The following is a 26,001-nucleotide window of genomic DNA, read 5'->3' as shown; positions in this document are numbered from 1 at the left end:
GTGGAGCTAAGCAAGAAGGATCCGAGAGAGAGTAAACTCCTGGGTTGCACTATGCTTTCTACATCCGTTGACAAAGCGGACCTAGACATCTTGACCACACCACTCGATATGGACACATGGCAACCAACCGAGGACCAAACCTGCACAAGGGGCGCAACTCAAGGGATTTTGCCTGATCCTAAATCGAGTCGACAGACCTACCTAAACTTAATCATTCTAAAAACTATACCTTACCCTAACCCTAACCTTAACCATTCTAAAAAACCATACCTAACCTTAACCCTAACCCTAACCCCTAACCCTAACCCTAACCACCCTAAAAAACTATACCCTACCCTAACCACAACCCTAACCTTAACCATTCTACAAACTATACCTAACCCCTACCCTACGGACAGACAACTTTTTAACCCAACCAATGGGTTAATCTACAAGTGGGCAACCATGGGGCCTACGACTTTGGCCGGCCGCGCCCGGACCCCTCTGGCCTACGCGCATATGAGTGGAGTGCACCCTCTCCCTTCCCCCCTCCGGTATCCACGTGTCAGAGATGGAAGTGAATCAACCGACTCAAAACTAGAAACCTAACCCTCTAACCCTAACCCCCCCCTAACCTTAACCCTAACCCTCTAACCCTAACCCTGTATTATAACAGACTTGGCCTATATTATAATAGACCTTTCCAGTATAATAATAGACCAGGCCTGTATTATAACAGACGTGGCATATATTATTATAGACCTGACCTGTATTATAATAAACCTGGTCTGTATTATAATAGACCTGGCCTTTATTATACTAGAAATTGCCTGTATTATAATAGACCGTTCCAGTATAAAAATAGACCTGGCCAGTATTATAATAGATCTGGCCTGTATTATAAAACACCTGGCCTGTATTATAATAGACCTGGCCTGTATTATAATAGTTCTGGCCTGTATTATAATAGACATGGCCTGTATTATAATAGACCTGGTCTGTATTATAATAGACCTGGCCTGTATTTTAATAGAACTGGCCTGTATTATACTAGACCTGGCCTGTAGACATGGCCTGTATTATAATAGACCTGGCCTGTATTATAATAGTACTGTCCTGTACTATACTAGACCCGGCCTGTAGACATGGTCTGTATAATAATAGACCTGGCCTGTATTATAATAGACCTGGCCTGTATTAAAATAGACCTTTCCAGTATAATAATAGACCAGGCCTGTATTATAACAGACCTGGCCTGTATTATAACAGACCTGGCCTGTATTATAATAGACCTGGCCTGTATAATAATAGACCTGGCCTGTATTATAATAGACCTGGTCTGTAGACCTGGCCAGTATTATAATAGACCTGGCCTATATTATAGACTTGGCCTCTATTATAATAGACCTTCCAGTATAATAATAGACTTGACCTGTATTATAATAAATATGGCCTGTATTATAATAGAACTGGCCTGGAGACCTGGCCTGTATTATAATAGACCTGGCCAGTATTATACTAGACCTGGCCTGTAGACCTGGCCTGTATTACGGCACCTCTGGGATTTGTGGTATATGGCCAATATACCAAGGCTAAGGTCTGTATCCAGGCACTCCGCGTTGCATCGTGCAATGAACAGCCCTTGGCCTTGGTATATTGGCCATATACCACACCCACCCGTGCCGTATTGCTTAATTATACATTACACTTGACTTAGGAATTACTCTAGTACAGTGTTCTGACCATCTGTTTCTAATATTATCCCAATACATCTGTTTCCACATTGAATTTTATTTTTTTAAACCTTTATTTAACTAGGCAAGTCAGTTAAGAACAAATTCAAGAAGTATGACATTGCTGTAAAGACATCTCTGAGGATCAATTTGTAAACGTTGATGTAATATTTAAAAAAGTACAACAAAGTAAATCCTATTTAAAAAAAAAAAAAAAGCTGAACTTATTGGGCAGCTGCTGCTTAGCACTGGATTTCTTCAAATGCTACTTCCGAAGAAATGACATGCACCTGCATGTTAAAACCCGCTTGCAACCAAAAACCCACAAGAATAAACCAGCAGATCAGTTGAACTTCCACTTTTATTAACTCAAACAAGTTAGATACCAGACAGCTGCGTCTAGGTTCTTTACTCTTGGCCCAATGAAATATCGATGTATCAGGAACATTGAAAATAGCAAGGCTGGTAATTAATCAAAAATATTTATCGTAAGAATATAGACCCAGTGAATTGTAAGAAACTTGAGTACAGTAAACTCTAGTATAGTTCAGAACAGTACAGGAAAGTCAAGTAGAGTTCAGTACAGTATAGTTCCATGCCATCCCTAGGAGGGGTGCGTCACTTGAGTGGGTTGAGTCACTGACGTGATCTTCCTGTCCAGATTGCCCCCCCCCCCCCCCCCCCCGGGTTGTGACGTGGCGGAGATCTTTGTGGGCTATACTCAGCCTTGTCTCAGGATGGTAAGTTGGTGGTTGAAGATATCGCTCTAGTGGTGTGGGGGCTGTGCTTTGGCAAAGTGGGTGGGGTTATATTCTGCCTGTTTGGCCCTGTTCGGGGGTATCATCGGATGGGGCCACAGTGTCTCCTGACCCCTCCTGTCTCAGCCTCCAGTATTTATGCTGCAGTAGTTTATGTGTCGGGGGGCTAGGGCTAGTCTGTTATATCTGGAGTACTTCTCCTGTCTTATCCAGTGTCCTGTGTGAATTTAAGTATGCTATCTCTAATTCTCTCTTTCTTTCTCTCTCTCGGAGGACCTGAGCCCTAGGACCATAACTCAGGACTACTTGGCATGATGACTCCTTGCTGTTCCCAGTCCACCTGGCCGTGCTGCTGCTCCAGTTTCAACTGTTCTGCCTGCGGCTATGGAACTCTGACCTGTTCACCGGACATGCTACCTGTCCCAGACCTGCTGTTTTCTACTCTCTAGAGACAGCAGGAGCAGTAGAGATACTCTGAATGATCGGCTATGAAAAGCCAACTGACATTTACTCCTGAGGTGCTGACCTGTTGCACCCTCAACAACTACTGTGATTATTATTATTTGACGATGCTGGTCATTTATGAACATTTGAACATCTTGGCCATGTTCTGTTATAATCTCCACCCGGCATAGCCAGAAGAGGACTGGCCACCCCTCATAGCCTGGTTCCGCTAGGTTTCTTCCTAGGTTTTGGCCTTTCTAGGGAGTTTTTCCTAGCCACCGTGCTTCTACACCTGCATTGCTTGCTGTTTGGGGTTTTGGGCTGAGTTTCTGTACAGCACTTTGTGACATCAGCTGATGTAAGAAAGGCTTCATAAATACATTTGATTGGATTACATTCTACTTTACTGTACTCTACTTTCCTTTGATAAAAAACAACCATACTGTATTAAGACAAGCTTTTATTCATGTTATATAAATTGGAAGTAGAACAACAAGCTTTACATTCATAAAATGTGTAGAGTAATTTCAGTTTTACAGACTGATTGTCAAAATAGTTAGATCTGTGCTTAGTCTACTCAGATGTGAGTTTTAAATCACACTGCAAATACCTACCAGAGGGCTAAATAGTCTTGAAAAACCAGGATCAAATTTGATTATTTTGTCACATGCTTTGTCAAGAACAGTAATAGACTAACAGTGAAATGCTTACTACTGGGGTAAAGGACCCCACCAGAGGGTAATGCCGCCCCTATTTCGACTTAATTCCTGTTCTAGAGCGGAAACTCTATTTTAGGTTCCACCTCCAAAGAATAATGGAGGCTAGTTCTTCACGAATTGGGGAAGGGTTAATCGTCATGTGTATAAACATCAACAAATAAGGCACTGACAGCTGTCAGTGTAGCTGGCTAGCTAATGTAGCTGGCTAGCTAATGTAACTGGCTAGCTAATGTAGCTGGCTAGCTAATGTAGCTGGCTAGCTAATGTAACTGGCTAGCTAATGTAGCTGGCTAGCTAATGTAACTGGCTAGCTAATGTAGCTGGCTAGCTAATGTAACTGGCTAGCTAATGTAGCTGGCTAGCTAATGTAACTGGCTAGCTAATGTAGCTGGCTAGCTAATGTAGCTGGCTAGCTAATGTGTTGTTGTTGCTGTTTGTTTTTTACTGTATTCAAAAGATTAGCCAGCTGGCTCTGGCTGGTTCTGGATCTGTCATAAGCATTTAGGGAAAACTTTGCAACAAATGGAAACCAGTATCTTTGACTTCGCCATCTATTGTTATCTGAAGTTTTAGCATTTTCATATAAATAAATGGAATAAGACAAAACTCGGGTAATATAGATAACTATTGAAAGGTTTATGATAGAGATGCGTTTTCTACATTGTAATGGACACTGTGCAACCTTTGGTAGGTAGGCTGCTGCCAGGCTTCGGCTGCAGTACAGCAAAGCCAAGTCAGCTGTGCTCATGGTTCTCACAGGGGAAGTGAAATGACTTTGCACATGATGCACTCCGCAAGTGACATGTAACAACACCCTGAGCGCATCGGACATGAAACACCAATACAAATGTAACAGCACAACAACACAGATTAACGAGTTCCTTGACACCAGTCTCAACGTCAACAGTGAAGAGGCGATGCCGGGATGCTGCCCTTCTAGGCAGAGTTCTTCTGTCCAGTGTCTGTGTTCTTTTGCCCATCTTAATCTTTTCTGTTTATTGGCCAGTCTGAGATATGGCTTTTTCTTTGTAACTCTGCCTAGAAGGCCAGCATCCCAGAGTCGCCTCCTCACTGTTGACGTTAAAACTGGTGTTTGTGGGTACTATTTAATGAAGCTGCTAGTTGAGGACTTGTGAAGTATCTGTTTCTCAAACTAGACACTAATGTACTTGTCCTCTTGCTCAGAACAAGAATAGACTGACGCGTTTCAGAAGAAAGTCCTTTGTTTCTGGCCATTTTGAGCCTGTAATCAAACCCACAAATGCTGATGCTCCAGATATTCAACTAGTCTAAAGGCAGACAGTTGTATTGCTTCTTTAAATCAGGACAACAGTTTTCATCTGTGCTAACATAATTGCAAAAGGCTTTTCTAATGATCAATTATCCTTTTAAAATGATCAACTTGGATTAGCTAACACAACGTACCATTGGAACACAGGAGTGATGGTTGCTGATAATGGGCCTCTGTACGCCTAGATATTCCATTCAAAATCAGCCGTTTCCAGCTACAATAGTCTACAATAGTCATTTACAACATTAACAATGTCTATGCTGTATTTCTGATTAATTTGATGTTATTTTAAATTGACAACAAATGTGCTTCCTTTCAAGAACAAGGACATTTCTAAGTGACCCCAAACTTTTGAATGGAAGCGTATATCATACTTTGACAAAAATGATGACTGTTGATGTAAATCATTGTACAACACCATGGGTAAGCTCTGGCCATCTTCGATCAGCTTGAATAAGATGATTTCAGTTGATGTGGTTGTTTTAACATGGACATCAGAGTTAGGTAGCGGTAATATAGTGGCCAATTGTGGTTGAAATTGAGATCAGCTGGGCGGGTAATCTTAGCGCATATTATTGCTTTAACGAGCGATCACCTGGTGTTGAGACTGTTGGCTGTAATTGACCCACAAAGTCCTTTTGGAAAAATGTTAACATCGTTGAAGTCCAGTCATGTAATATGAACAAACATGGAGTACGAATAGGAATAAATACTGAACTTACATTTAACTCAAAAGTGATGGCTCACGACACACTGCACATTGTATTATAGTTTGTAGTTATATGGGCTAACCCTAGGGGGTATGGAATACGTTATACAAGAAACAAGCTGTAAAATACCTGGGAAAGACGTGTCTGTGATACATTATGGGGATATCATTGTTTCATTTCTTTGACATTCAGAGGCTGACTTTGCTTGGGAAGTAATCTAATTCTGTCACTATCAATTGATTAAGCTAGTCACTATCTGTATAATAGAAGATGTTTAACCCAGACCATTTTTAGGGAGACACTTATTACCTTCTCTCATTAGGTTAAGCCACGGAAGTAGAGTAGCCAGCAGTTAAAGCTTACATTGGCAGGGGCGGAAAGGTAGGCCTACTCTGTCTGGGGCGGAAAGGTAGGTACTACTCTGTCTGGGGCGGAAAGGTAGGCCTACTCTGTCTGTGGTGGAAAGGTAGGACTATTCTGTCTGGGGTGGAAAGGTAGGTACTACTCTGTCTGGGGTGGAAAGGTAGGTCCTACTCTGTCTGGGGTGGAAAGGTGGCCCTACTCTGTCTGGGGCGGAAAGGTAGGCCTACTCTGTCTGGGGCGGAAAGGTAGGACTACTCTGTCTGGGGCGGAAAGGTAGGACTACTCTGTCTGGGGCGGAAAGGTAGGACTACTCTGTCTGGGGCGGAAAGGTAGGACTACTCTGTCTGGGGCGGAAAGGTAGGTCCTACTCTGTCTGGGGTGGAAAGGTAGATCCTACTCTGTCTGGGGTGGAAAGGTAGGTCTACTCTGTCTGGGGTGGAAAGGTAGGACTACTCTGTCTGGGGTGGAAAAGTAGGTCCTACTCTGTCTGGGGTGGAAAGGTAGGTCTACTCTGTCTGGGGTGGAAAGGTAGGTCTACTCTGTCTGGGGTGGAAAGGTAGGTCTACTCTGTCTGGGGTGGAAAGGTAGGTCTACTCTGTCTGGGGTGGAAAGGTAGGTCCTACTCTGTCTGGGGTGGAAAGGTAGGTCTACTCTGTCTGGGGTGGAAAGGTAGGTCTACTCTGTCTGGGGTGGAAAGGTAGGTCTACTCTGTCTGGGGTGGAATGTAGGCTTAACGTATGAAAGTACCATGCTCAGATTCCTAATGACGTCTCAGATTGAACTATTTTCAACTGAGGATCATTTTGTTGCAAACAAGGCACACTTTGGCATTGGAGAAATATGTTAAGATGAACACATCAGCCTATTTCAGTCTGTAATTTCAGTAATTTGTGGTATGACAAAAAGGTTATGCTAATATGTTAAATTACATAGAATTGCATGGAATGTTAATGAAACGTAATTATTTCTCGGTGCTGCAAATACGATAGATTAATCTGATAGCTTCTACTTTAAATGAAATCTTCCCACCCCTACTCTTGTCTACGGTGGTCTGCAACCCCATGCACTATCAAAATTATCGCTTTGCCATGTAATGCTTACAGGACAAAGAACCGTTTTTAAAACGACATCTCTAAGGTCCAAGAAGTGAGGGTAAATTGTAGACATTATTTTTGGGTATAGGGGATGGTTCAGGCAGGGCATCCATTTTCATTTCAGAGAGGTCCAATTTTCCCCATGTAACCCTTATTATAAATAATGTTCACTCCCTAGCCCTAGGGGACATGGGCTAGCCCTAATGTCTTCCTCTATGGTATAAAAACCAATAACAACTCAGTGAATCCTGATGATGTCGTCTCTTCAGAACTTAACCTTGTCCCCAGGCTCGATTTGCTGACATATAGAGCCTGGTAACACTGTGCTACAAAGACTTGAAAGGGGTGTAGTTAAAATCGAGGCGTGAGAGGGAGCGAGCCGGCTACAGCTGTATAATGGGAATTTGAGAAATGGCAAAGTGTTCGATCACATTTATTTTTGGGAAGCTCAACTGATTCTGTGTTCGGGCATATACAGTTTATATGTGAAAAAAATTCTAAGATGCATACTTTCAGATTTTCCTAAATCACTTCGTTGTTTAAATCACTTGCTCTGCTTGGCACATAGAACCTCCCCCTACATTGTAAAGTTCAAAGGGTTCTGCTAGATGGTGATGGACTGAGCGATCAGCCAGTTAAAACGGACTGTTTACCAGTGGTGGAATAAGTACCCAATCTTCATCCTTGAGCAAAAGTAAAAAGATACCTTAATAGAAAATGACTCAAGTAAAAAAGTGAAAGTCAACCAATAAAATATTACTTGAGTAAAAGTCTAAAAGTATTTGGTTTTAAATGTAGTATCAAAAGTAAAAGTATAAATAATAGAAAATTCCTTATATTAAGCAAACCAGACAACACGATTTTCTTGTTTTTTAAATTTACGGATAGTCAGGTGCACAGTTCAACACTCAGATATAATTTGCAAACGAAGCATTTGTGTTTAGTGAGTCTGCCAGATCAGAGGCAGTAGGGATGACCAGGGATGTTATCTTGATAAGTGTATGAATTAGACAATTATCCTTTGCAGCTAAGCAATCAAAATGTGATGTGTACTTTTGGGTGTCAGGGAAAATGAAAGGAGTAAAAAGTACATTATTTTCTTTAGGAATGTAGTGGAGTAAAAGTTGTCCAAAATATAAATAGTAAATAAAAGTACAGATACCCAAAAAGTACTTTACACCACTCCTGTTTTCACTGCTCCTGCCATAGACTCCCCGTCAAGTCCAGTTCTGAGGCGTTGTGGAACCAGACTTCTCGACAGAGAGAGCTGGCTGGTGGGCAAGACTAGAACATGCTCTCTCTGCGGAAGAGGCGGAGCTTGGTCAGGAAGTTGAAGTAGGTGAATGTCAGGCAGACCAACAGGTTCTTCATTGGGTAAAGCAGCGGTGTGATGTAGCCGTGGACAGAGATCAGAGCGAGGCGCAGCAGCAGGAAAGGCAGATCCTGCAGGAAAAAGCCAGCTGATGGCAGTAGAGCGCTGTGAGGCGTCACTGCCAGACGGAGACAGGACAGAAATGCCAGGATGTAGACAGCAAACACCCAGCCAGAGTAAAACACATCTGGAATCCCCGCCACGCGCACCAGCTCCACCACATCCATCCAGAACAGGAAGCTGTGAACAAACACCTCTGACCTCATATCCTGGGACCACAGGACACGGAGCGGGCCAGAGTGGGAGTGTGACGAGGAGTACAGGTAGGCCGTGCTGGTTGGTCGTGAGCCGACTGCTTCCTGGTCCCTCCACCTCCCTGTAGCCGAGCCGTTCCCCAACACCCCGTTCTGACCCCTCTCATAGTACAGTTGACCCGACACGCTGTTCACCTGCTCCAGGTGGGTCAGAACAGGACCCGGCATGTCCAGATCCATTTCCATACGGTCTGCTGGAGGAGACAACAGGACATCATTATATAGTAGTATCAGTGGTGCCCACATTGATCGTGTCCCTGCTTAGAAGAATAAAAATTGACTTATTTTATAGAAATAGGTCATGCCTTTCATCAAATAGCAGAAAACAGATCATTCAGTCAAAATTCTTACCAGTTACAGACTATGGCAATATTGTCTACACCAGGGGTGTCAAACTCATATTGCCCCAGGGACCGCATTCGGTCTTCAACGAGGTCCGGAGGGCCACATTGAAAATGTGTTATATTTCCTTGCTGACAAAACGTGGAAAAAATCTTCTGAATCCATTGTTTTGGTCAATTTTTGATGCTCTCTGACTATTTAGCTTTTTCAGCGAGTTGGACCCAGTCAAGAAACAATATGAATGCAGGTCCATCATCATTACTACAGTTTCCATTTGGATTTAATCATTTCTAAAAGGTCCAATGCAGCTGTCTTTTTATCTCTATCAAATCATATTTGATTCTGTATAATTCTGGCCCTTCTTTGGACACTGTGTTAGCTAACCTCCGGACAACCTTCAATGCCATACAACTCTCCTTCCGTGGCCTCCAATTGCTCTTAAATACAAGTAAAACTAAATGCATGCTCTTCAACCGATCGCTGCCCGCACCTGCCCGCCCGTCCAGCATCACTACTCTGGACGGTTCTGACTTAAAATATGTGGACAATTACAAATACCTAGATGTCTGGTTAGACTGTAAACTCTCCTTCCAGACTCACATTAAACAAACGATATCTTAACCGCTATCGATAGGAAACAGTACTGTGCAGCCATATTCATTGACCTGGCCAAGGCTTTTGACTCTGTCAATCACCACATCCTCATCGGCAGACTCGACAGCCTTGGTTTCTCTAATGATTGCCTCGCCTGGTTCACCAACTACTTCTCTGATCGAGTTCAGTGTGTCAAATCGGAGGGTCTGTTGTCCGGACCTCTGGCAGTCTCTATGGGGGTGCCACAGGGTTCAATTCTTGGACCGACTCTCTTCTCTGTATACATCAATGATGTCGCTCTTGCTGCTAGTGAGTCTCTGATCCACCTCTACGCAGACGACACTATTCTGTATACTTCTGGCCCTTCTCTTGACACTGTGTTAACAACCCTCCAGGCGAGCTTCAATGCCATACAACTCTCCTTCCGTGGCCTCCAATTGCTCTTAAATACAAGTAAAACTAAATGCATGCTCTTCAACCGATCGCTGCCTGCACCTGCCCGCCTGTCCAACATCACTACTCTGGACGGCTCTGACTTAGAATATGTGGACAACTACAAATACCTAGGTGTCTGGTTAGACTGTAAACTCTCCTTCCAGACTCACATCAAGCACCTCCAATCCAAAGTTAAATCTAGAATTGGCTTCCTATTCCGCAACAAAGCATCCTTCACTCATGCTGCCAAACATACCCTTGTAAAACTGACCATCCTACCAATCCTCGACTTTGGTGATGTCCTTTACAAAATAGCCTCCAAAACCCTACTCAATAAATTGGATGCAGTCTATCACAGTGCCATCCGTTTTGTCACCAAAGCCCCATATACTACCCACCACTGCGACCTGTACGCTCTCGTTGGCTGGCCCTCGCTTCACACTCGTCGCCAAACCCACTGGCTCCAGGTCATCTACAAGACCCTGCTAGGTAAAGTCCCCCCTTATCTCAGCTCGCTGGTCACCATAGCAGCACCTACCCGTAGCACGCGCTCCAGCAGGTATATCTCTCTAGTCACCCCCAAAACCAATTCTTCCTTTGGCCGCCTCTTCTTCCAGTTCTCTGCTGCCAATGACTGGAACGAACTATAAAAATCTCTGAAACTGGAAACACTTATCTCCCTCACTAGCTTTAAGCACCAGCTGTCAGAGCAGCTCAGATTACTGCACCTGTACATAGCCCATCTATAATTTAGCCCAAACAACTACCTCTTTACCTACTGTATTTATTTATTTTGCTCCTTTGCACCCCATTATTTCTATCTCTACTTTGCACCTTCTTCCACTGCAAACCAACCATTCCAGTGTTTTTTTTACTTGCTATATTGTATTTACTTCGCCACCATGGCCTTTTTATATTTTTATTTATTTTTATATATATTTTGTTTGCCTTCACCTCTCTTATCTCACCTCACTTGCTCATATTGTATATAGACTTATTTTTCACTGTATTATTGACTGTATGTTTGTTTTACTCCATGTGTAACTATGTGTTGTTGTATGTGTCGAACTGCTTTGCTTTATCTTGGCCAGGTCGCAATTGTAAATGAGAACTTGTTCTCAATTTGCCTACCTGGTTAAATAAAGGTGAAATAAATAAATAAAAATCTCCAATCCAAAATTAAATCTAGAACCGGCTTCCTATTTCACAACGAAGCATCCTTCATTCATGCTGTCAAACATACCCTCGTAAAACTGACCATCCTACCAATCCTCGACTTCGGCGATGTCATTTACAAAATAGCCTCCAACACTCTACTCAGCAAATTGGATGCAGTCTATCACAGTGCCATCCGTTTTGTCACCAAAGTCCCATATACTACCCACCACTGTGACCTGTATGCTCTCGTTGGCTGGCCCTCGCTTCGTATTCATCGCCGAACCCACTGGCTCCAGGTCATCTATAAGTCTTTGCTAGGTAAAGCCCCACCTTATCTCAGCTCACTGGTCACCATAGCAGCAATCACCCGTAGCACGCGCTTCAGCAGGTATATTTCACTGGTCACCCCCAAAGCCTATTCCTCCTATTCCTCCTTTGGCCTCCAGGTCTCTGCTGCCAATGACAGGAACGAATTGCAAAAATCACTGAAGCTGGGGACTCATATCTCCCTCACTAACTTTCAGCACCAGCTGTCAGAGCAGCTCACAGATCACTGCACCTGTACATCCACATTCATCTTCTGCACATCTATCACTCCAGTGTTAAATTGCTAAATTCTAATTAATTCGCCACTACGGCCTATTTATTGCCTTACCTCATTTGCACACACTGTTTATAGATTTTTTTTCTGTTGTGTTATTGATTGTACGTTTGTTTATTCCATGTGTAACTATGTGTTGTTGTTTGTGTCGCACTGCTTTGCTTTGTCTTGGCCAGGTTGCAGTTATAAATGAGAACTTGTTCTCAACTGGCCTACCTGGTTAAATAAAGGTTAAATAAAAACATCTGGGTAAGAATTAAGTATCTTACTGTGATTGTTTTCAATCAAAATGGTCAAAAATAGTTCTTAGCAATGAGCAATTTCTCAAGCTTGAATTTTTCTAGGACTGTCTGGGAGTGGTATGAGTGGGGACAGGAAAACTGAAAACTAGCTGTCATTGGCAGAGGTTTGGAACTCTCTTTCTTATTGGTCTATTAACTAATGTAACACCTGGTGATGTCACCAGGCAGGCCAAAACTCCATCCAACAAAAGCAGGCGGTCTTTTCAAACAGCTCTAACAGTAAAAGGGGAATTATCATCAATTTCATACTACCATTCCAACCTCAATTTGGAAATATACACTACCTTTCAAAAGTTTGGGGTCACTTAGAAATGTCCTTGTTTTTGAAAGAAAAGCACATTTATTGTCCATTGAAATATCAAATTGATCAGAAATTCAGTATAAACACTGTTAATGTTGTAAATGACTATTGTAGCTGGTAACGGCTGATTTTGAATGGAATATCTACAGAGGCCCATTATCAGAAGAAAGTGCTTTGTTTCTAGACAGTTTGAGCCTGTAATCGAACGCACAAATGCTGATGCTCCAGATACTCAACAAGTCTAAAGGCCAGTTTTGTTGCTTCTTTAATCAGAACAGTTTTCAGCTGTGCTAAAATAATTGCATAAGGGTTATCTAATAATCAATTAGCCTTTTAAAATGATCAACTTCGTTTAGCTAACACAACGTGCCACTGGAAAACAGGAGTGATGGTTGCTGATATTGGGCCTCTGTACTCCTATGTAGATATTCCATTCAAAATCAGCCGTTTCCAGCTACAATAGTCATTTACAACATTAACAATGTCTACACTGTATTTCTGATTCCGTCTCTCACAGTTGAAGTGTACCTATGATCAAAATTACAGACCTCTACATGCTTTGTAAGTAGGAAAACCTGCAAAATCGGCAGTGTATAAAATACTTGTTCTCCCCACTGTACATCATTGGTAGCAGATATACATCACTAGTAGCAGATATACATCACTAGTAGCAGATATACATCACTAGTAGCAGATATACATTACTAGTAGTACTAGTAGCAGATATACATTACTAGTAGTACTAGTACCAGATATACATTACTAGTAGCAGATATACATTACTAGTAGTAGATATACATTACCAGTACCAGATATACATTACTAGTAGCAGATATACATTACTAGTAGTACTAGTAGCAGATATACATTACTAGTAGCAGATATACATTACTAGTAGCAGATATACATCACTAGTAGCAGATATACATCACTAGTAGCAGATATACATCACTAGTAGCAGATATACATTACCAGTAGTACTAGTAGCAGATATACATTACTAGTAGCAGATATACATTACTAGTAGCAGATATACATCACTAGTAGCAGATATACATTACTAGTAGCAGATATACATTACTAGTAGCAGATATACATTACTAGTAGCAGATATACATTACTAGTAGCAGATATACATCACTAGTAGCAGGTATACATTACTAGTAGCAGATATACATCACTAGTAGCAGATATACATCACTGGTAGCAGATATAAATCACTGGTAGCAGATATACATCACTGGTAGCAGATATACATCACTAGTAGCAGATATACATCACTGGTAGCAGATATACATTACTAGTAGTACTAGTAGCAGATATACATTACTAGTAGCAGATATACATTACTAGTAGCAGATATACATCACTAGTAGCAGATATACATCACTAGTAGCAGATATACATCACTAGTAGCAGATATACATTACCAGTAGTACTAGTAGCAGATATACATTACTAGTAGCAGATATACATTACTAGTAGCAGATATACATCACTAGTAGCAGATATACATTACTAGTAGCAGATATACATTACTAGTAGCAGATATACATTACTAGTAGCAGATATACATCACTAGTAGCAGATATACATTACTAGTAGCAGATATACATTACTAGTAGCAGATATACATTACTAGTAGCAGATATACATTACTAGTAGCAGATATACATTACTAGTAGCAGATATACATTACTAGTAGCAGATATACATTACTAGTAGCAGATATACATTACTAGTAGCAGATATACATTACTAGTAGCAGATATACATTACTAGTAGCAGATATACATTACTAGTAGCAGATATAAATCACTGGTAGCAGATATACATCACTAGTAGCAGATATACATCACTGGTAGCAGATATACATTACTAGTAGTACTAGTAGCAGATATACATCACTAGTAGCAGATATACATCACTAGTAACAGATATTCATTACCAGTAGCAGATATACATTACTAGTAGTACTAGTAGCAGATATACATCACTAGTAGCAGATATTCATTACCAGTAGCAGATATACATTACTAGTAGTACTAGTAGCAGATATACATCACTAGTAGCAGATATACATTACTAGTAGCAGATATACATCACTAGTAGCAGATATACATCACTAGTAACAGATATTCATTACCAGTAGCAGATATACATTACTAGTAGTACTAGTAGCAGATATACATCACTAGTAGCAGATATACATTACTAGTAGCAGATATACATCACTAGTAGCAGATATACATCACTAGTAACAGATAATCATTACCAGTAGCAGATATACATTACTAGTAGCAGATATACATCACTAGTAGCAGATATACATTAGTAGTAGCAGATATACATTACTAGTAGCAGATATACATTAGTAGTAGCAGATATACATTACTAGTAGCAGATATACATTACTAGTAGCAGATATACATTACTAGTAGCAGATATACATTACTAGTAGCAGATATACATTACTAGTAGTACTAGTAGCAGATATTCATTACCAGTAGCAGATATACATTACTAGTAGTACTAGTAGCAGATATTCATTACCAGTAGCAGATATACATTACTAGTAGCAGATATACATCACTAGTAGCAGATATACATCACTAGTAGCAGATATACATTACTAGTAGCAGATATACATTACTAGTAGCAGATATACATTACTAGTAGCAGATATACATCACTAGTAGCAGATATACATTACTAGTAGCAGATATACATTACTAGTAGCAGATATACATTACTAGTAGCAGATATACATCACTAGTAGCAGATATACATCACTAGTAGCAGGTATACATTACTAGTAGCAGATATACATTACTAGTAGTACTAGTAGCAGATATACATTACTAGTAGCAGATACACATTACTAGTAGCAGATATACATTACTAGTAGCAGATATACATCACTAGTAGCAGATATACATTACTAGTAGCAGATATACATTACTAGTAGCAGATATACATTACTAGTAGCAGATATACATTACTAGTAGTACTAGTAGCAGATATACATTACCAGTAGCAGATACACATTACTAGTAGCAGATATACATTACTAGTAGCAGATATACATCACTAGTAGCAGATATACATTACTAGTAGCAGATATACATTACTAGTAGCAGATATACATCACTAGTAGCAGATATACATCACTAGTAGCAGGTATACATTACTAGTAGCAGATATACATTACTAGTAGTACTAGTAGCAGATATACATTACTAGTAGCAGATACACATTACTAGTAGCAGATATACATTACTAGTAGCAGATATACATTACTAGTAGCAGATATACATTACTAGTAGCAGATATACATTACCAGTAGCAGATATACATTACTAGTAGCAGATATACATTACTAGTAGCAGATATACATTACTAGTAGCAGATATACATCACTAGTAGCAGATATACATTACTAGTAGCAGATATACATTACTAGTAGCAGATATACATCACTAGTAGCAGATATACATCACTAGTAGCAGGTATACATCACCGGTAGCAGATATACACTGCTCAAAAAAATAAAGGGAACACTTAAACAACACAATGTAACTCCAAGTCAATCACACTTCTGTGAAATCAAACTGTCCACTTAGGAAGCAACACTGATTGACAATAAATTTCACATGCTGTTGTGCAAATGGAATAGACAAAAGGTGGAAATTATAGGCAATTAGCAAGACACCCCCCAAAACAGGAGTGATTCTGCAGGTGGTGATCACAGACCACTTCTCTGTTCCTATGCTTCCTGGCTGATGTTTTGGTCACTTCTGAATGCTGGCGGTGCTTTCACTCTAGTGGTAGCAAGAGACGGAGTCTACAACCCACACAAGTGGCTCAGGTAGTGCAGCTCATCCAGGGTGGCACATCAATGCTAGCTGTGGCAAAAAGGTTTGATGTGTCTGTCAGCGTAGTGTCCAGAGCATGGAGGCGCTACCAGGAGACAGGCCAGTACATCAGGAGACGTGGAGGAGGCCGTAGGAGGGCAACAACCCAGCAGCAGGACCGCTACCTCCACCTTTGTGCAAGAAAAGGCTTTCTGGCACTGCCAGAGCCCTGCAAAAATGACATCAAGCAGGCCACAAATGTGCATGTGTCAGCATATGGTCTCACAAGGGGTCTGAGGATCTCATCTCGGTACCTAATGTCAGTCAGGCTACCTCTGGCGAGCACATGGAGGGCTGTGCGGCCCCACAAAGAAATGCCACCCCACACCATGACTGACCCACCGCCAAACCGGTCATGCTGGAGGATGTTGCAGGCAGCAGAACATTCTCCACGGCGTCTCCAGACTCTGTCACGTCTGTCACGTGCTCAGTGTGAACCTGCTTTTATCTGTGAAGAGCACAGGGCGCCAGTGGCGAATTTGCCAATCTTAGTGTTCTCTGGCAAATGCCAAACGTCCTGCACGGTGTTGGGCTGTAAGCACAACCCCCACCTGTGGAAGTCGGGCCCTCATATCACCCTCATGGAGTCTGTTTCTGACCGTTTGAGCAGACACATGCACATTTGTGGCCTGCTGGAGGTCATTTTGCAGGGCTCTGGCAGTGCTCCTCCTTGCACAAAGGTAGAGGTAGCGGTCCTGCTGCTGGGTTGTTGCCCTCCTACGGCCTCCTCCACGTCTCCTGATGTACTGGCCTGTCTCCTAGTAGCGCCTCCATGCTCTGGACACTACGCTGACAGACACAGCAAACCTTTTTGCCACAGCTCGCATTGATGTGCCATCCTGGATGAACTGCACTACCTGAGCCACTTGTGTGGGTTGTAGACTCCGTCTCATGCTACCACTAGAGTGAAAGCACCGACAGCATTCAAAAGTGACCAAAACATCAGCTAGGAAGCATAGGAACTGAGAAGTGGTCTGATCACCACCTGCAGAATCACTCCTTTTTTGGGGGTGTCTTGCTAATTGCCTATCATTTCCACCTTTTGTCTATTCCATTTGCACAACAGCATGTGACATTTATTGTCAATCAGTGTTGCTTCCTAAGTGGACAGTTTGATTTCACAGAAGTGTGATTGACTTGGAGTTACATTGTGTTGTTTAAGTGTTCCCTTTATTTTTTTGAGCAGTGTACATTATTAGTAGCAGATTAACATTACTAGTAGCTGATATACATTACTAGTAGCACCAGTATCAGGTATTCATTACTAGTAGCAGATATACATTACTAGTAGTACTAGTAGCAGATATTCATTACTAGTAGCAGGTATTCATCACTAGTAGCAGATATACATCACTAGTAGCAGATATACATCACTAGTAACAGATATACATTAGTAGTAGCAGATATACATCACTAGTAACAGATATACATTAGTAGTAGCAGATATACATTAGTAGTAGCAGATATACATTACTAGTAACAGATATACATCACTAGTAACAGATATACATTACTAGTAGTACTAGTAGCAGATATACATTACTAGTAGCAGATATACATCACTAGTAACAGATATACATTAGTAGTAGCAGATATACATTAGTAGTAGCAGATATACATTACTAGTAGCAGATATACATCACTAGTAGCAGATATACATTACTAGTAGTACTAGTAGCAGATATACATTACTAGTAGCAGATATACATTACTAGTAGCAGATATACATTACTAGTAACAGATATACATTACTAGTAGCAGATATACATTACTAGTAGCAGATATACATCACTGGTAGCAGATATACATTACCAGTAGCAGATATACATTACTAGTAGCAGATATACATTACTAGTAGCAGAAATACAGTACCAGTAGCAGATATACATTACTAGTAGTACTAGTAGCAGATATACATTACTAGTAGTACTAGTAGCAGATATACATTACTAGTAGCAGATATACATCACTAGTAGCAGATATACATCACTAGTAGCGGATATACATTACTAGTAGCAGATATACATTACTAGTAGTACTAGTAGCAGATATACATCACTAGTAGCAGATATACATCACTAGTAGCAGATATACATCACTAGTAGCAGATATACATCACTAGTAGCAGATATACATTACTAGTAGCAGATATACATTACTAGTAGCAGATATACATTACTAGTAGTACTAGTAGCAGATATACATTACTAGTAGCAGATATACATTACTAGTAGCATCAGTAGCAGGTATTCATTACTAGTAGCAGAAATACATTACCAGTAGCAGATATACATCACTAGTAGCAGATATACATCACTAGTAGCAGATATACATTACTAGTAGTACTAGTAGCAGATATACATTACTAGTAGCAGATATACATTACTAGTAGCAGATATACATCACTAGTAGCAGATATACATTACTAGTAGTACTAGTAGCAGATATACATCACTAGTAGCAGATATACATCACTAGTAGCAGATATACATTACTAGTAGTACTAGTAGCAGATATACATTACTAGTAGCAGATATACATTACTAGTAGTACTAGTAGCAGATATACATTACTAGTAGTACCAGTAGCAGATATACATTACTAGTAGTACTAGTAGCAGATATACATTACTAGTAGTACTAGTAGCAGATATACATTACTAGTAGCAGATATACATTACTAGTAGTACTAGTAGCAGATATACATTACTAGTAGCAGATATACATTACTAGTAGCAGATATACATCACTAGTAGCAGATATACATTACTAGTAGTACTAGTAGCAGATATACATCACTAGTAGCAGATATACATCACTAGTAGCAGATATACATTACTAGTTGCAGATATACATCACTAGTAACATATATACATTACTAGTAGCAGATATACATCACTGGTAGCAGATATACATCACTAGTAGCAGATATACATTACTAGTAGTACTAGTAGCAGATATACATTACTAGTAGCAGATATACATTACTAGTAGCAGATATACATCACTAGTAACAGATATACATTAGTAGTAGCATCAGTAGCAGGTATTCATTACTAGTAGCAGATATACATCACTAGTAGCAGATATACATTACTAGTAGCAGATATACATCACTAGTAACAGATATACATTAGTAGTAGCAGATATACATTACTAGTAGTACTAGTAGCAGATATACATTACTAGTAGCAGATATACATTACTAGTAGCAGATATACATCACTAGTAGCAGATATACATTACTAGTAGCAGATATACATTACTAGTAGCAGATATACATTACTAGTAGCAGATATACATTACTAGTAGCAGATATACATCACTAGTAGCAGATATACAGTACTAGTAGCAGATATACAGTACTAGTAGCAGATATACATCACTAGTAGCAGATATACATTACTAGTAGCAGATATACATTACTAGTAGCAGATATACATTACTAGTAGCAGATATACATTACTAGTAGCAGATATACATTACTAGTAGCAGATATACATCACTAGTAGCAGATATACATTACTAGTAGCAGATATACATCACTAGTAGCAGATATACATTACTAGTAGCAGATATACATTACTAGTAGCAGATATACATTACTAGTAGCAGATATACATTACTAGTAGCAGATATACATTACTAGTAGCAGATATACATTACTAGTAGCAGATATACATTACTAGTAGCAGATATACATCACTAGTAGCAGATATACATTACTAGTAGCAGATATACATTACTAGTAGCAGATATACATTACTAGTAGCAGATATACATTACTAGTAGTACTAGTAGCAGATATACATTACTAGTAGCAGATATACATTACTAGTAGCAGATATACATTACTAGTAGCAGATATACATTACTAGTAGCATCAGTAGCAGGTATTCATTACTAGTAGCAGATATACATTACTAGTAGTACTAGTAGCAGATATACATTACTAGTAGTACTAGTAGCAGATATACATTACTAGTAGCAGATATACATTACTAGTAGCAGATATACATTACTAGTAGTACTAGTAGCAGATATACATTACTAGTAGCAGATATACATTACTAGTAGCAGATATACATTACCAGTACCAGATATACATTACTAGTAGCAGATATACATCACTAGTAGCAGATATACATCACTAGTAGCAGATATACATTACTAGTAGCAGATATACATTACTAGTAGCAGATATACATTACTAGTAGCAGATATACATTACTAGTAGCAGATATACATTACTAGTAGCAGATATACATTACTAGTAGCAGATATACATTACTAGTAGCAGATATACATTACTAGTAGTACTAGTAGCAGATATACATTACTAGTAGCAGATATACATTACTAGTAGCAGATATACATTACTAGTAGCAGATATACATTACTAGTAGCAGATATACATTACTAGTAGCAGGTATACATTACTAGTAGCAGGTATACATTACTAGTAGCAGATATACATTACTAATAGCAGTTATTCATTACCAGTAGCAGATATACATTACCAGTACCAGATATACATTACTAGTAGCAGATATACATCACTAGTAGCAGATATACATTAGTAGTAGCAGATATACATTAGTAGTAGCACTTGTAGCAGATATACTTTACTAGTAGCATCAGTAGCATAAATACATTACTAGTAGCAGATTTATCACTACCATCTGAAGTGAGGCAGTAACAACGGTACCTTGCCCAGTGAGGCAGTAACAACGGTACAACGCCCAGTGAGGCAGTAACAACGGTACCATACCCAGTGAGGCAGTAACAACGGTACCATGCCCAGTGAGGCAGTAACAACGGTACCATGCCCAGTGAGGCAGTAACAACGGTACCATACCCAGTGAGGCAGTAACAACGGTACCTTGCCCAGTGAGGCAGTAACAACGGTACCTTGCCCAGTGAGGCAGTAACAACGGTACCATGCCCAGTGAGGCAGTAACAACGGTACCATGCCCAGTGAGGCAGTAACAACGGTACCATGCCCAGTGAGGCAGTAACAACGGTACCTTGCCCAGTGAGGCAGTAACAACGGTACCTTGCCCAGTGAGGCAGTAACAACGGTACCTTGCCCAGTGAGGCAGTAACAACGGTACCTTGCCCAGTGAGGCAGTAACAACGGTACCTTGCCCAGTGAGGCAGTAACAACGGTACCTTGCCCAGTGAGGCAGCACGGCCGGATCCTCTCGATGATATCCACACAGATGAGAGAGAAGAGCACAAGAGAGGCGGGCAGCTCAGAGAAGTGGTCCTGTCTGTACTGGGGTCCCTTATCCACCTGCACCTGAATGGACCGACGTAGAGCGAGATTGAGTTAGGGTTTAGGGCTAGGGGTTAAGGTTAGATGTCAGGGGTTAAGTTTAGGGCTAGGGGTTAAGGTTAGATGTTAGGGGTTAAGTTTAGGGCTAGGGGTTAAGGTTAGATGTCAGGGGTTAAGTTCAGGGCTAGGGGTTAAGGTTAGATGTTAGGGGTTAAGTTTAGGGCTAGGGGTTAAGGTTAGATGTTAGGGGTTAAGTTTAGGGCTAGGGGTTAAGGTTAGATGTCAGGGGTTAAGTTCAGGGCTAGGGGTTAAGGTTAGATGTTAGGGGTTAAGTTTAGGGCTAGGGGTTAAGGTCATCATTGGAAAATTTGAGACACCGTCAGGAAAACGTCATCATAGAGACACCGTCAGGAAAACATCTCCATAGAGACGCCGTCAGGAAAACATCTCCATAGAGACACCGTCAGGAAAACATCTCCATAGAGACACCGTCAGGAAAACATCTCCATAGAGACGCCGTCAGGAAAACATCTCCATAGAGACACCGTCAGGAAAACATCTCCATAGAGACACCGTCAGGAAAACGGCATCATAGAGACACCGTCAGGAAAACATCTCCATAGAGACACCGTCAGGAAAACGTCATCATAGAGACACCGTCAGGAAAACGTCTCCATAGAGACACCGTCAGGAAAACGGCTCCATAGAGACACCGTCAGGAAAACGTCGTCATAGAGACACCGTCAGGAAAACGGCATCATAGAGACACCGTCAGGAAAACGGCATCATAGAGACACCGTCAGGAAAACGTCTCCATAGAGACACCGTCAGGAAAACGTCGTCATAGAGACACCGTCAGGAAAACATCTCCATAGAGACACCGTCAGGAAAACATCTCCATAGAGACACCGTCAGGAAAACGTCTCCATAGAGACACCGTCAGGAAAACGTCGTCATAGAGACACCGTCAGGAAAACGTCATCATAGAGACACCGTCAGGAAAACGGCATCATAGAGACACCGTCAGGAAAACATCTCCATAGAGACACCGTCAGGAAAACATCTCCATAGAGACACCGTCAGGAAAACATCTCCATAGAGACACCGTCAGGAAAACATCTCCATAGAGACACCGTCAGGAAAACGTCTCCATAGAGACACCGTCAGGAAAACGTCGTCATAGAGACACCGTCAGGAAAACGTCTCCATAGAGACACCGTCAGGAAAACATCTCCATAGAGACACCGTCAGGAAAACATCTCCATAGAGACACCGTCAGGAAAACATCTCCATAGAGACACCGTCAGGAAAACATCTCCATAGAGACACCGTCAGGAAAACATCTCCATAGAGACACCGTCAGAAAAACGTCTCCATAGAGACACCGTCAGGAAAACGTCGTCACAGAGACACCGTCAGGAAAACGTCTCCATAGAGACACCGTCAGGAAAACGGCATCATAGAGACACCGTCAGGAAAACGGCATCATAGAGACACCGTCAGGAAAACGGCATCATAGAGACACCGTCAGGAAAACATCTCCATAGAGACACCGTCAGGAAAACTTCATCATAGAGACACCGTCAGGAAAACGTCATCATAGAGACACCGTCAGGAAAACGTCATCATAGAGACACCGTCAGGAAAACGGCATCATAGAGACACCGTCAGGAAAACGGCATCATAGAGACACCGTCAGGAAAACGGCATCATAGAGACACCGTCAGGAAAACATCTCCATAGAGACACCGTCAGGAAAACATCTCCATAGAGACACCGTCAGGAAAACATCTCCATAGAGACACCGTCAGGAAAACGTCTCGATAGAGACACCGTCAGGAAAACGGCTCCATAGAGACACCGTCAGGAAAACGGCATCATAGAGACACCGTCAGGAAAACGGCATCATAGAGACACCGTCAGGAAAACATCTCCATAGAGACACCGTCAGGAAAACGTCTCCATAGAGACACCGTCAGGAAAACGTCTCCATATAGACACCGTCAGGAAAACATCTCCATAGAGACACCGTCAGGAAAACGTCATCATAGAGACACCGTCAGGAAAACATCTCCATAGAGACACCGTCAGGAAAACATCTCCATAGAGACGCCGTCAGGAAAACATCTCCATAGAGACGCCGTCAGGAAAACGGCATCATAGAGACACCGTCAGGAAAACGGCATCATAGAGACACCGTCAGGAAAACGTCTCCATAGAGACACCGTCAGGAAGACGTCTCCATAGAGACACCGTCAGGAAAACGTCTCCATAGAGACACCGTCAGGAAAACATCTCCATAGAGACACCGTCAGGAAAACGTCGTCATAGAGACACCGTCAGGAAAACGGCATCATAGAGACACCGTCAGGAAAACGTCTCCATAGAGACACCGTCAGGAAAACGGCATCATAGAGACACCGTCAGGAAAACGGCATCATAGAGACACCGTCAGGAAAACGGCATCATAGAGACACCGTCAGGAAAACGTCTCCATAGAGACACCGTCAGGAAAACGTCTCCATAGAGACACCGTCAGGAAAACGGCATCATAGAGACACCGTCAGGAAAACGTCTCCATAGAGACGCCGTCAGGAAAACGTCTCCATAGAGACGCCGTCAGGAAAACGTCTCCATAGAGACGCCGTCAGGAAAACGTCTCCATAGAGACGCCGTCAGGAAAACGGCATCATAGAGACACCGTCAGGAAAACGTCTCCATAGAGACACCGTCAGGAAAACGGCATCATAGAGACACCGTCAGGAAAACGGCATCATAGAGACACCGTCAGGAAAACGTCATCATAGAGATACCGTCAGGAAAACGGCATCATAGAGACACCGTCAGGAAAACGGCATCATAGAGACACCGTCAGGAAAACGTCTCCATAGAGACACCGTCAGGAAAACGTCATCATAGAGACACCGTCAGGAAAACGGCATCATAGAGACACCGTCAGGAAAACGTCTCCATAGAGACACCGTCAGGAAAACGGCATCATAGAGACACCGTCAGGAAAACGGCATCATAGAGACACCGTCAGGAAAACGACATCATAGAGACACCGTCAGGAAAACGGCATCATAGAGACACCGTCAGGAAAACATCTCCATAGAGACACCGTCAGGAAAACGGCATCATAGAGACACCGTCAGGAAAACGGCATCATAGAGACACCGTCAGGAAAACGTCTCCATAGAGACACCGTCAGGAAAACGTCTCCATAGAGACACCGTCAGGAAAACGTCATCATAGAGACACCGTCAGGAAAACGTCTCCATAGAGACACCGTCAGGAAAACGTCTCCATAGAGACACCGTCAGGAAAACGTCTCCATAGAGACACCGTCAGGAAAACGGCATCATAGAGACACCGTCAGGAAAACGGCATCATAGAGACACCGTCAGGAAAACGACATCATAGAGACACCGTCAGGAAAACGGCATCATAGAGACACCGTCAGGAAAACATCTCCATAGAGACACCGTCAGGAAAACGTCATCATAGAGACACCGTCAGGAAAACGTCATCATAGAGACACCGTCAGGAAAACGGCATCATAGAGACACCGTCAGGAAAACGGCATCATAGAGACACCGTCAGGAAAACGGCATCATAGAGACACCGTCAGGAAAACGGCATCATAGAGACACCGTCAGGAAAACGTCTCCATAGAGACACCGTCAGGAAAACGGCATCATAGAGACACCGTCAGGAAAACGGCATCATAGAGACACCGTCAGGAAAACGTCTCCATAGAGACACCGTCAGGAAAACGTCATCATAGAGACACCGTCAGGAAAACGTCATCATAGAGACACCGTCAGGAAAACGTCATCATAGAGACACCGTCAGGAAAACGTCATCATAGAGACACCGTCAGGAAAACGTCATCATAGAGACACCGTCAGGAAAACGTCATCATAGAGACACCGTCAGGAAAACGTCTCCATAGAGACACCGTCAGGAAAACGTCATCATAGAGACACCGTCAGGAAAACGGCATCATAGAGACACCGTCAGGAAAACGTCTCCATAGAGACACCGTCAGGAAAACGGCATCATAGAGACACCGTCAGGAAAACGGCATCATAGAGACACCGTCAGGAAAACGGCATCATAGAGACACCGTCAGGAAAACGGCATCATAGAGACACCGTCAGGAAAACATCTCCATAGAGACACCGTCAGGAAAACATCTCCATAGAGACACCGTCAGGAAAACGGCATCATAGAGACACCGTCAGGAAAACGTCTCCATAGAGACACCGTCAGGAAAACGTCTCCATAGAGACACCGT

General features: G+C 41.7%; 1 protein-coding gene across 1 annotated transcript in view; it reads right to left on the bottom strand.

Annotated features, from left to right (window-relative positions):
- Nucleotides 1-6,335: 6,335 nt before the first annotated feature.
- tmem236 (transmembrane protein 236) overlaps nucleotides 6,336-26,001 on the bottom strand; it is a 44,917-nt gene continuing 25,251 nt past the window's right edge. Inside the window, exons 3-4 of the mRNA XM_055866087.1 lie at nucleotides 21,596-21,725; nucleotides 6,336-8,971 (exon numbers count right to left, since the gene is read on the bottom strand). Coding sequence (XP_055722062.1) covers nucleotides 8,376-8,971; nucleotides 21,596-21,725 — 726 coding nt within the window. The 3' untranslated portion in view covers nucleotides 6,336-8,375. The remainder of the gene's footprint in view (nucleotides 8,972-21,595; nucleotides 21,726-26,001) is intronic.

The sequence above is a fragment of the Salvelinus fontinalis genome, chromosome 17 (assembly GCF_029448725.1).
Source record: "Salvelinus fontinalis isolate EN_2023a chromosome 17, ASM2944872v1, whole genome shotgun sequence".
Taxonomy (NCBI): Eukaryota; Metazoa; Chordata; class Actinopteri; order Salmoniformes; family Salmonidae; genus Salvelinus; species Salvelinus fontinalis.
Note: the sequence above shows the minus strand (reverse complement) of the source record. Positions and strands in the feature narration are given on the sequence as shown.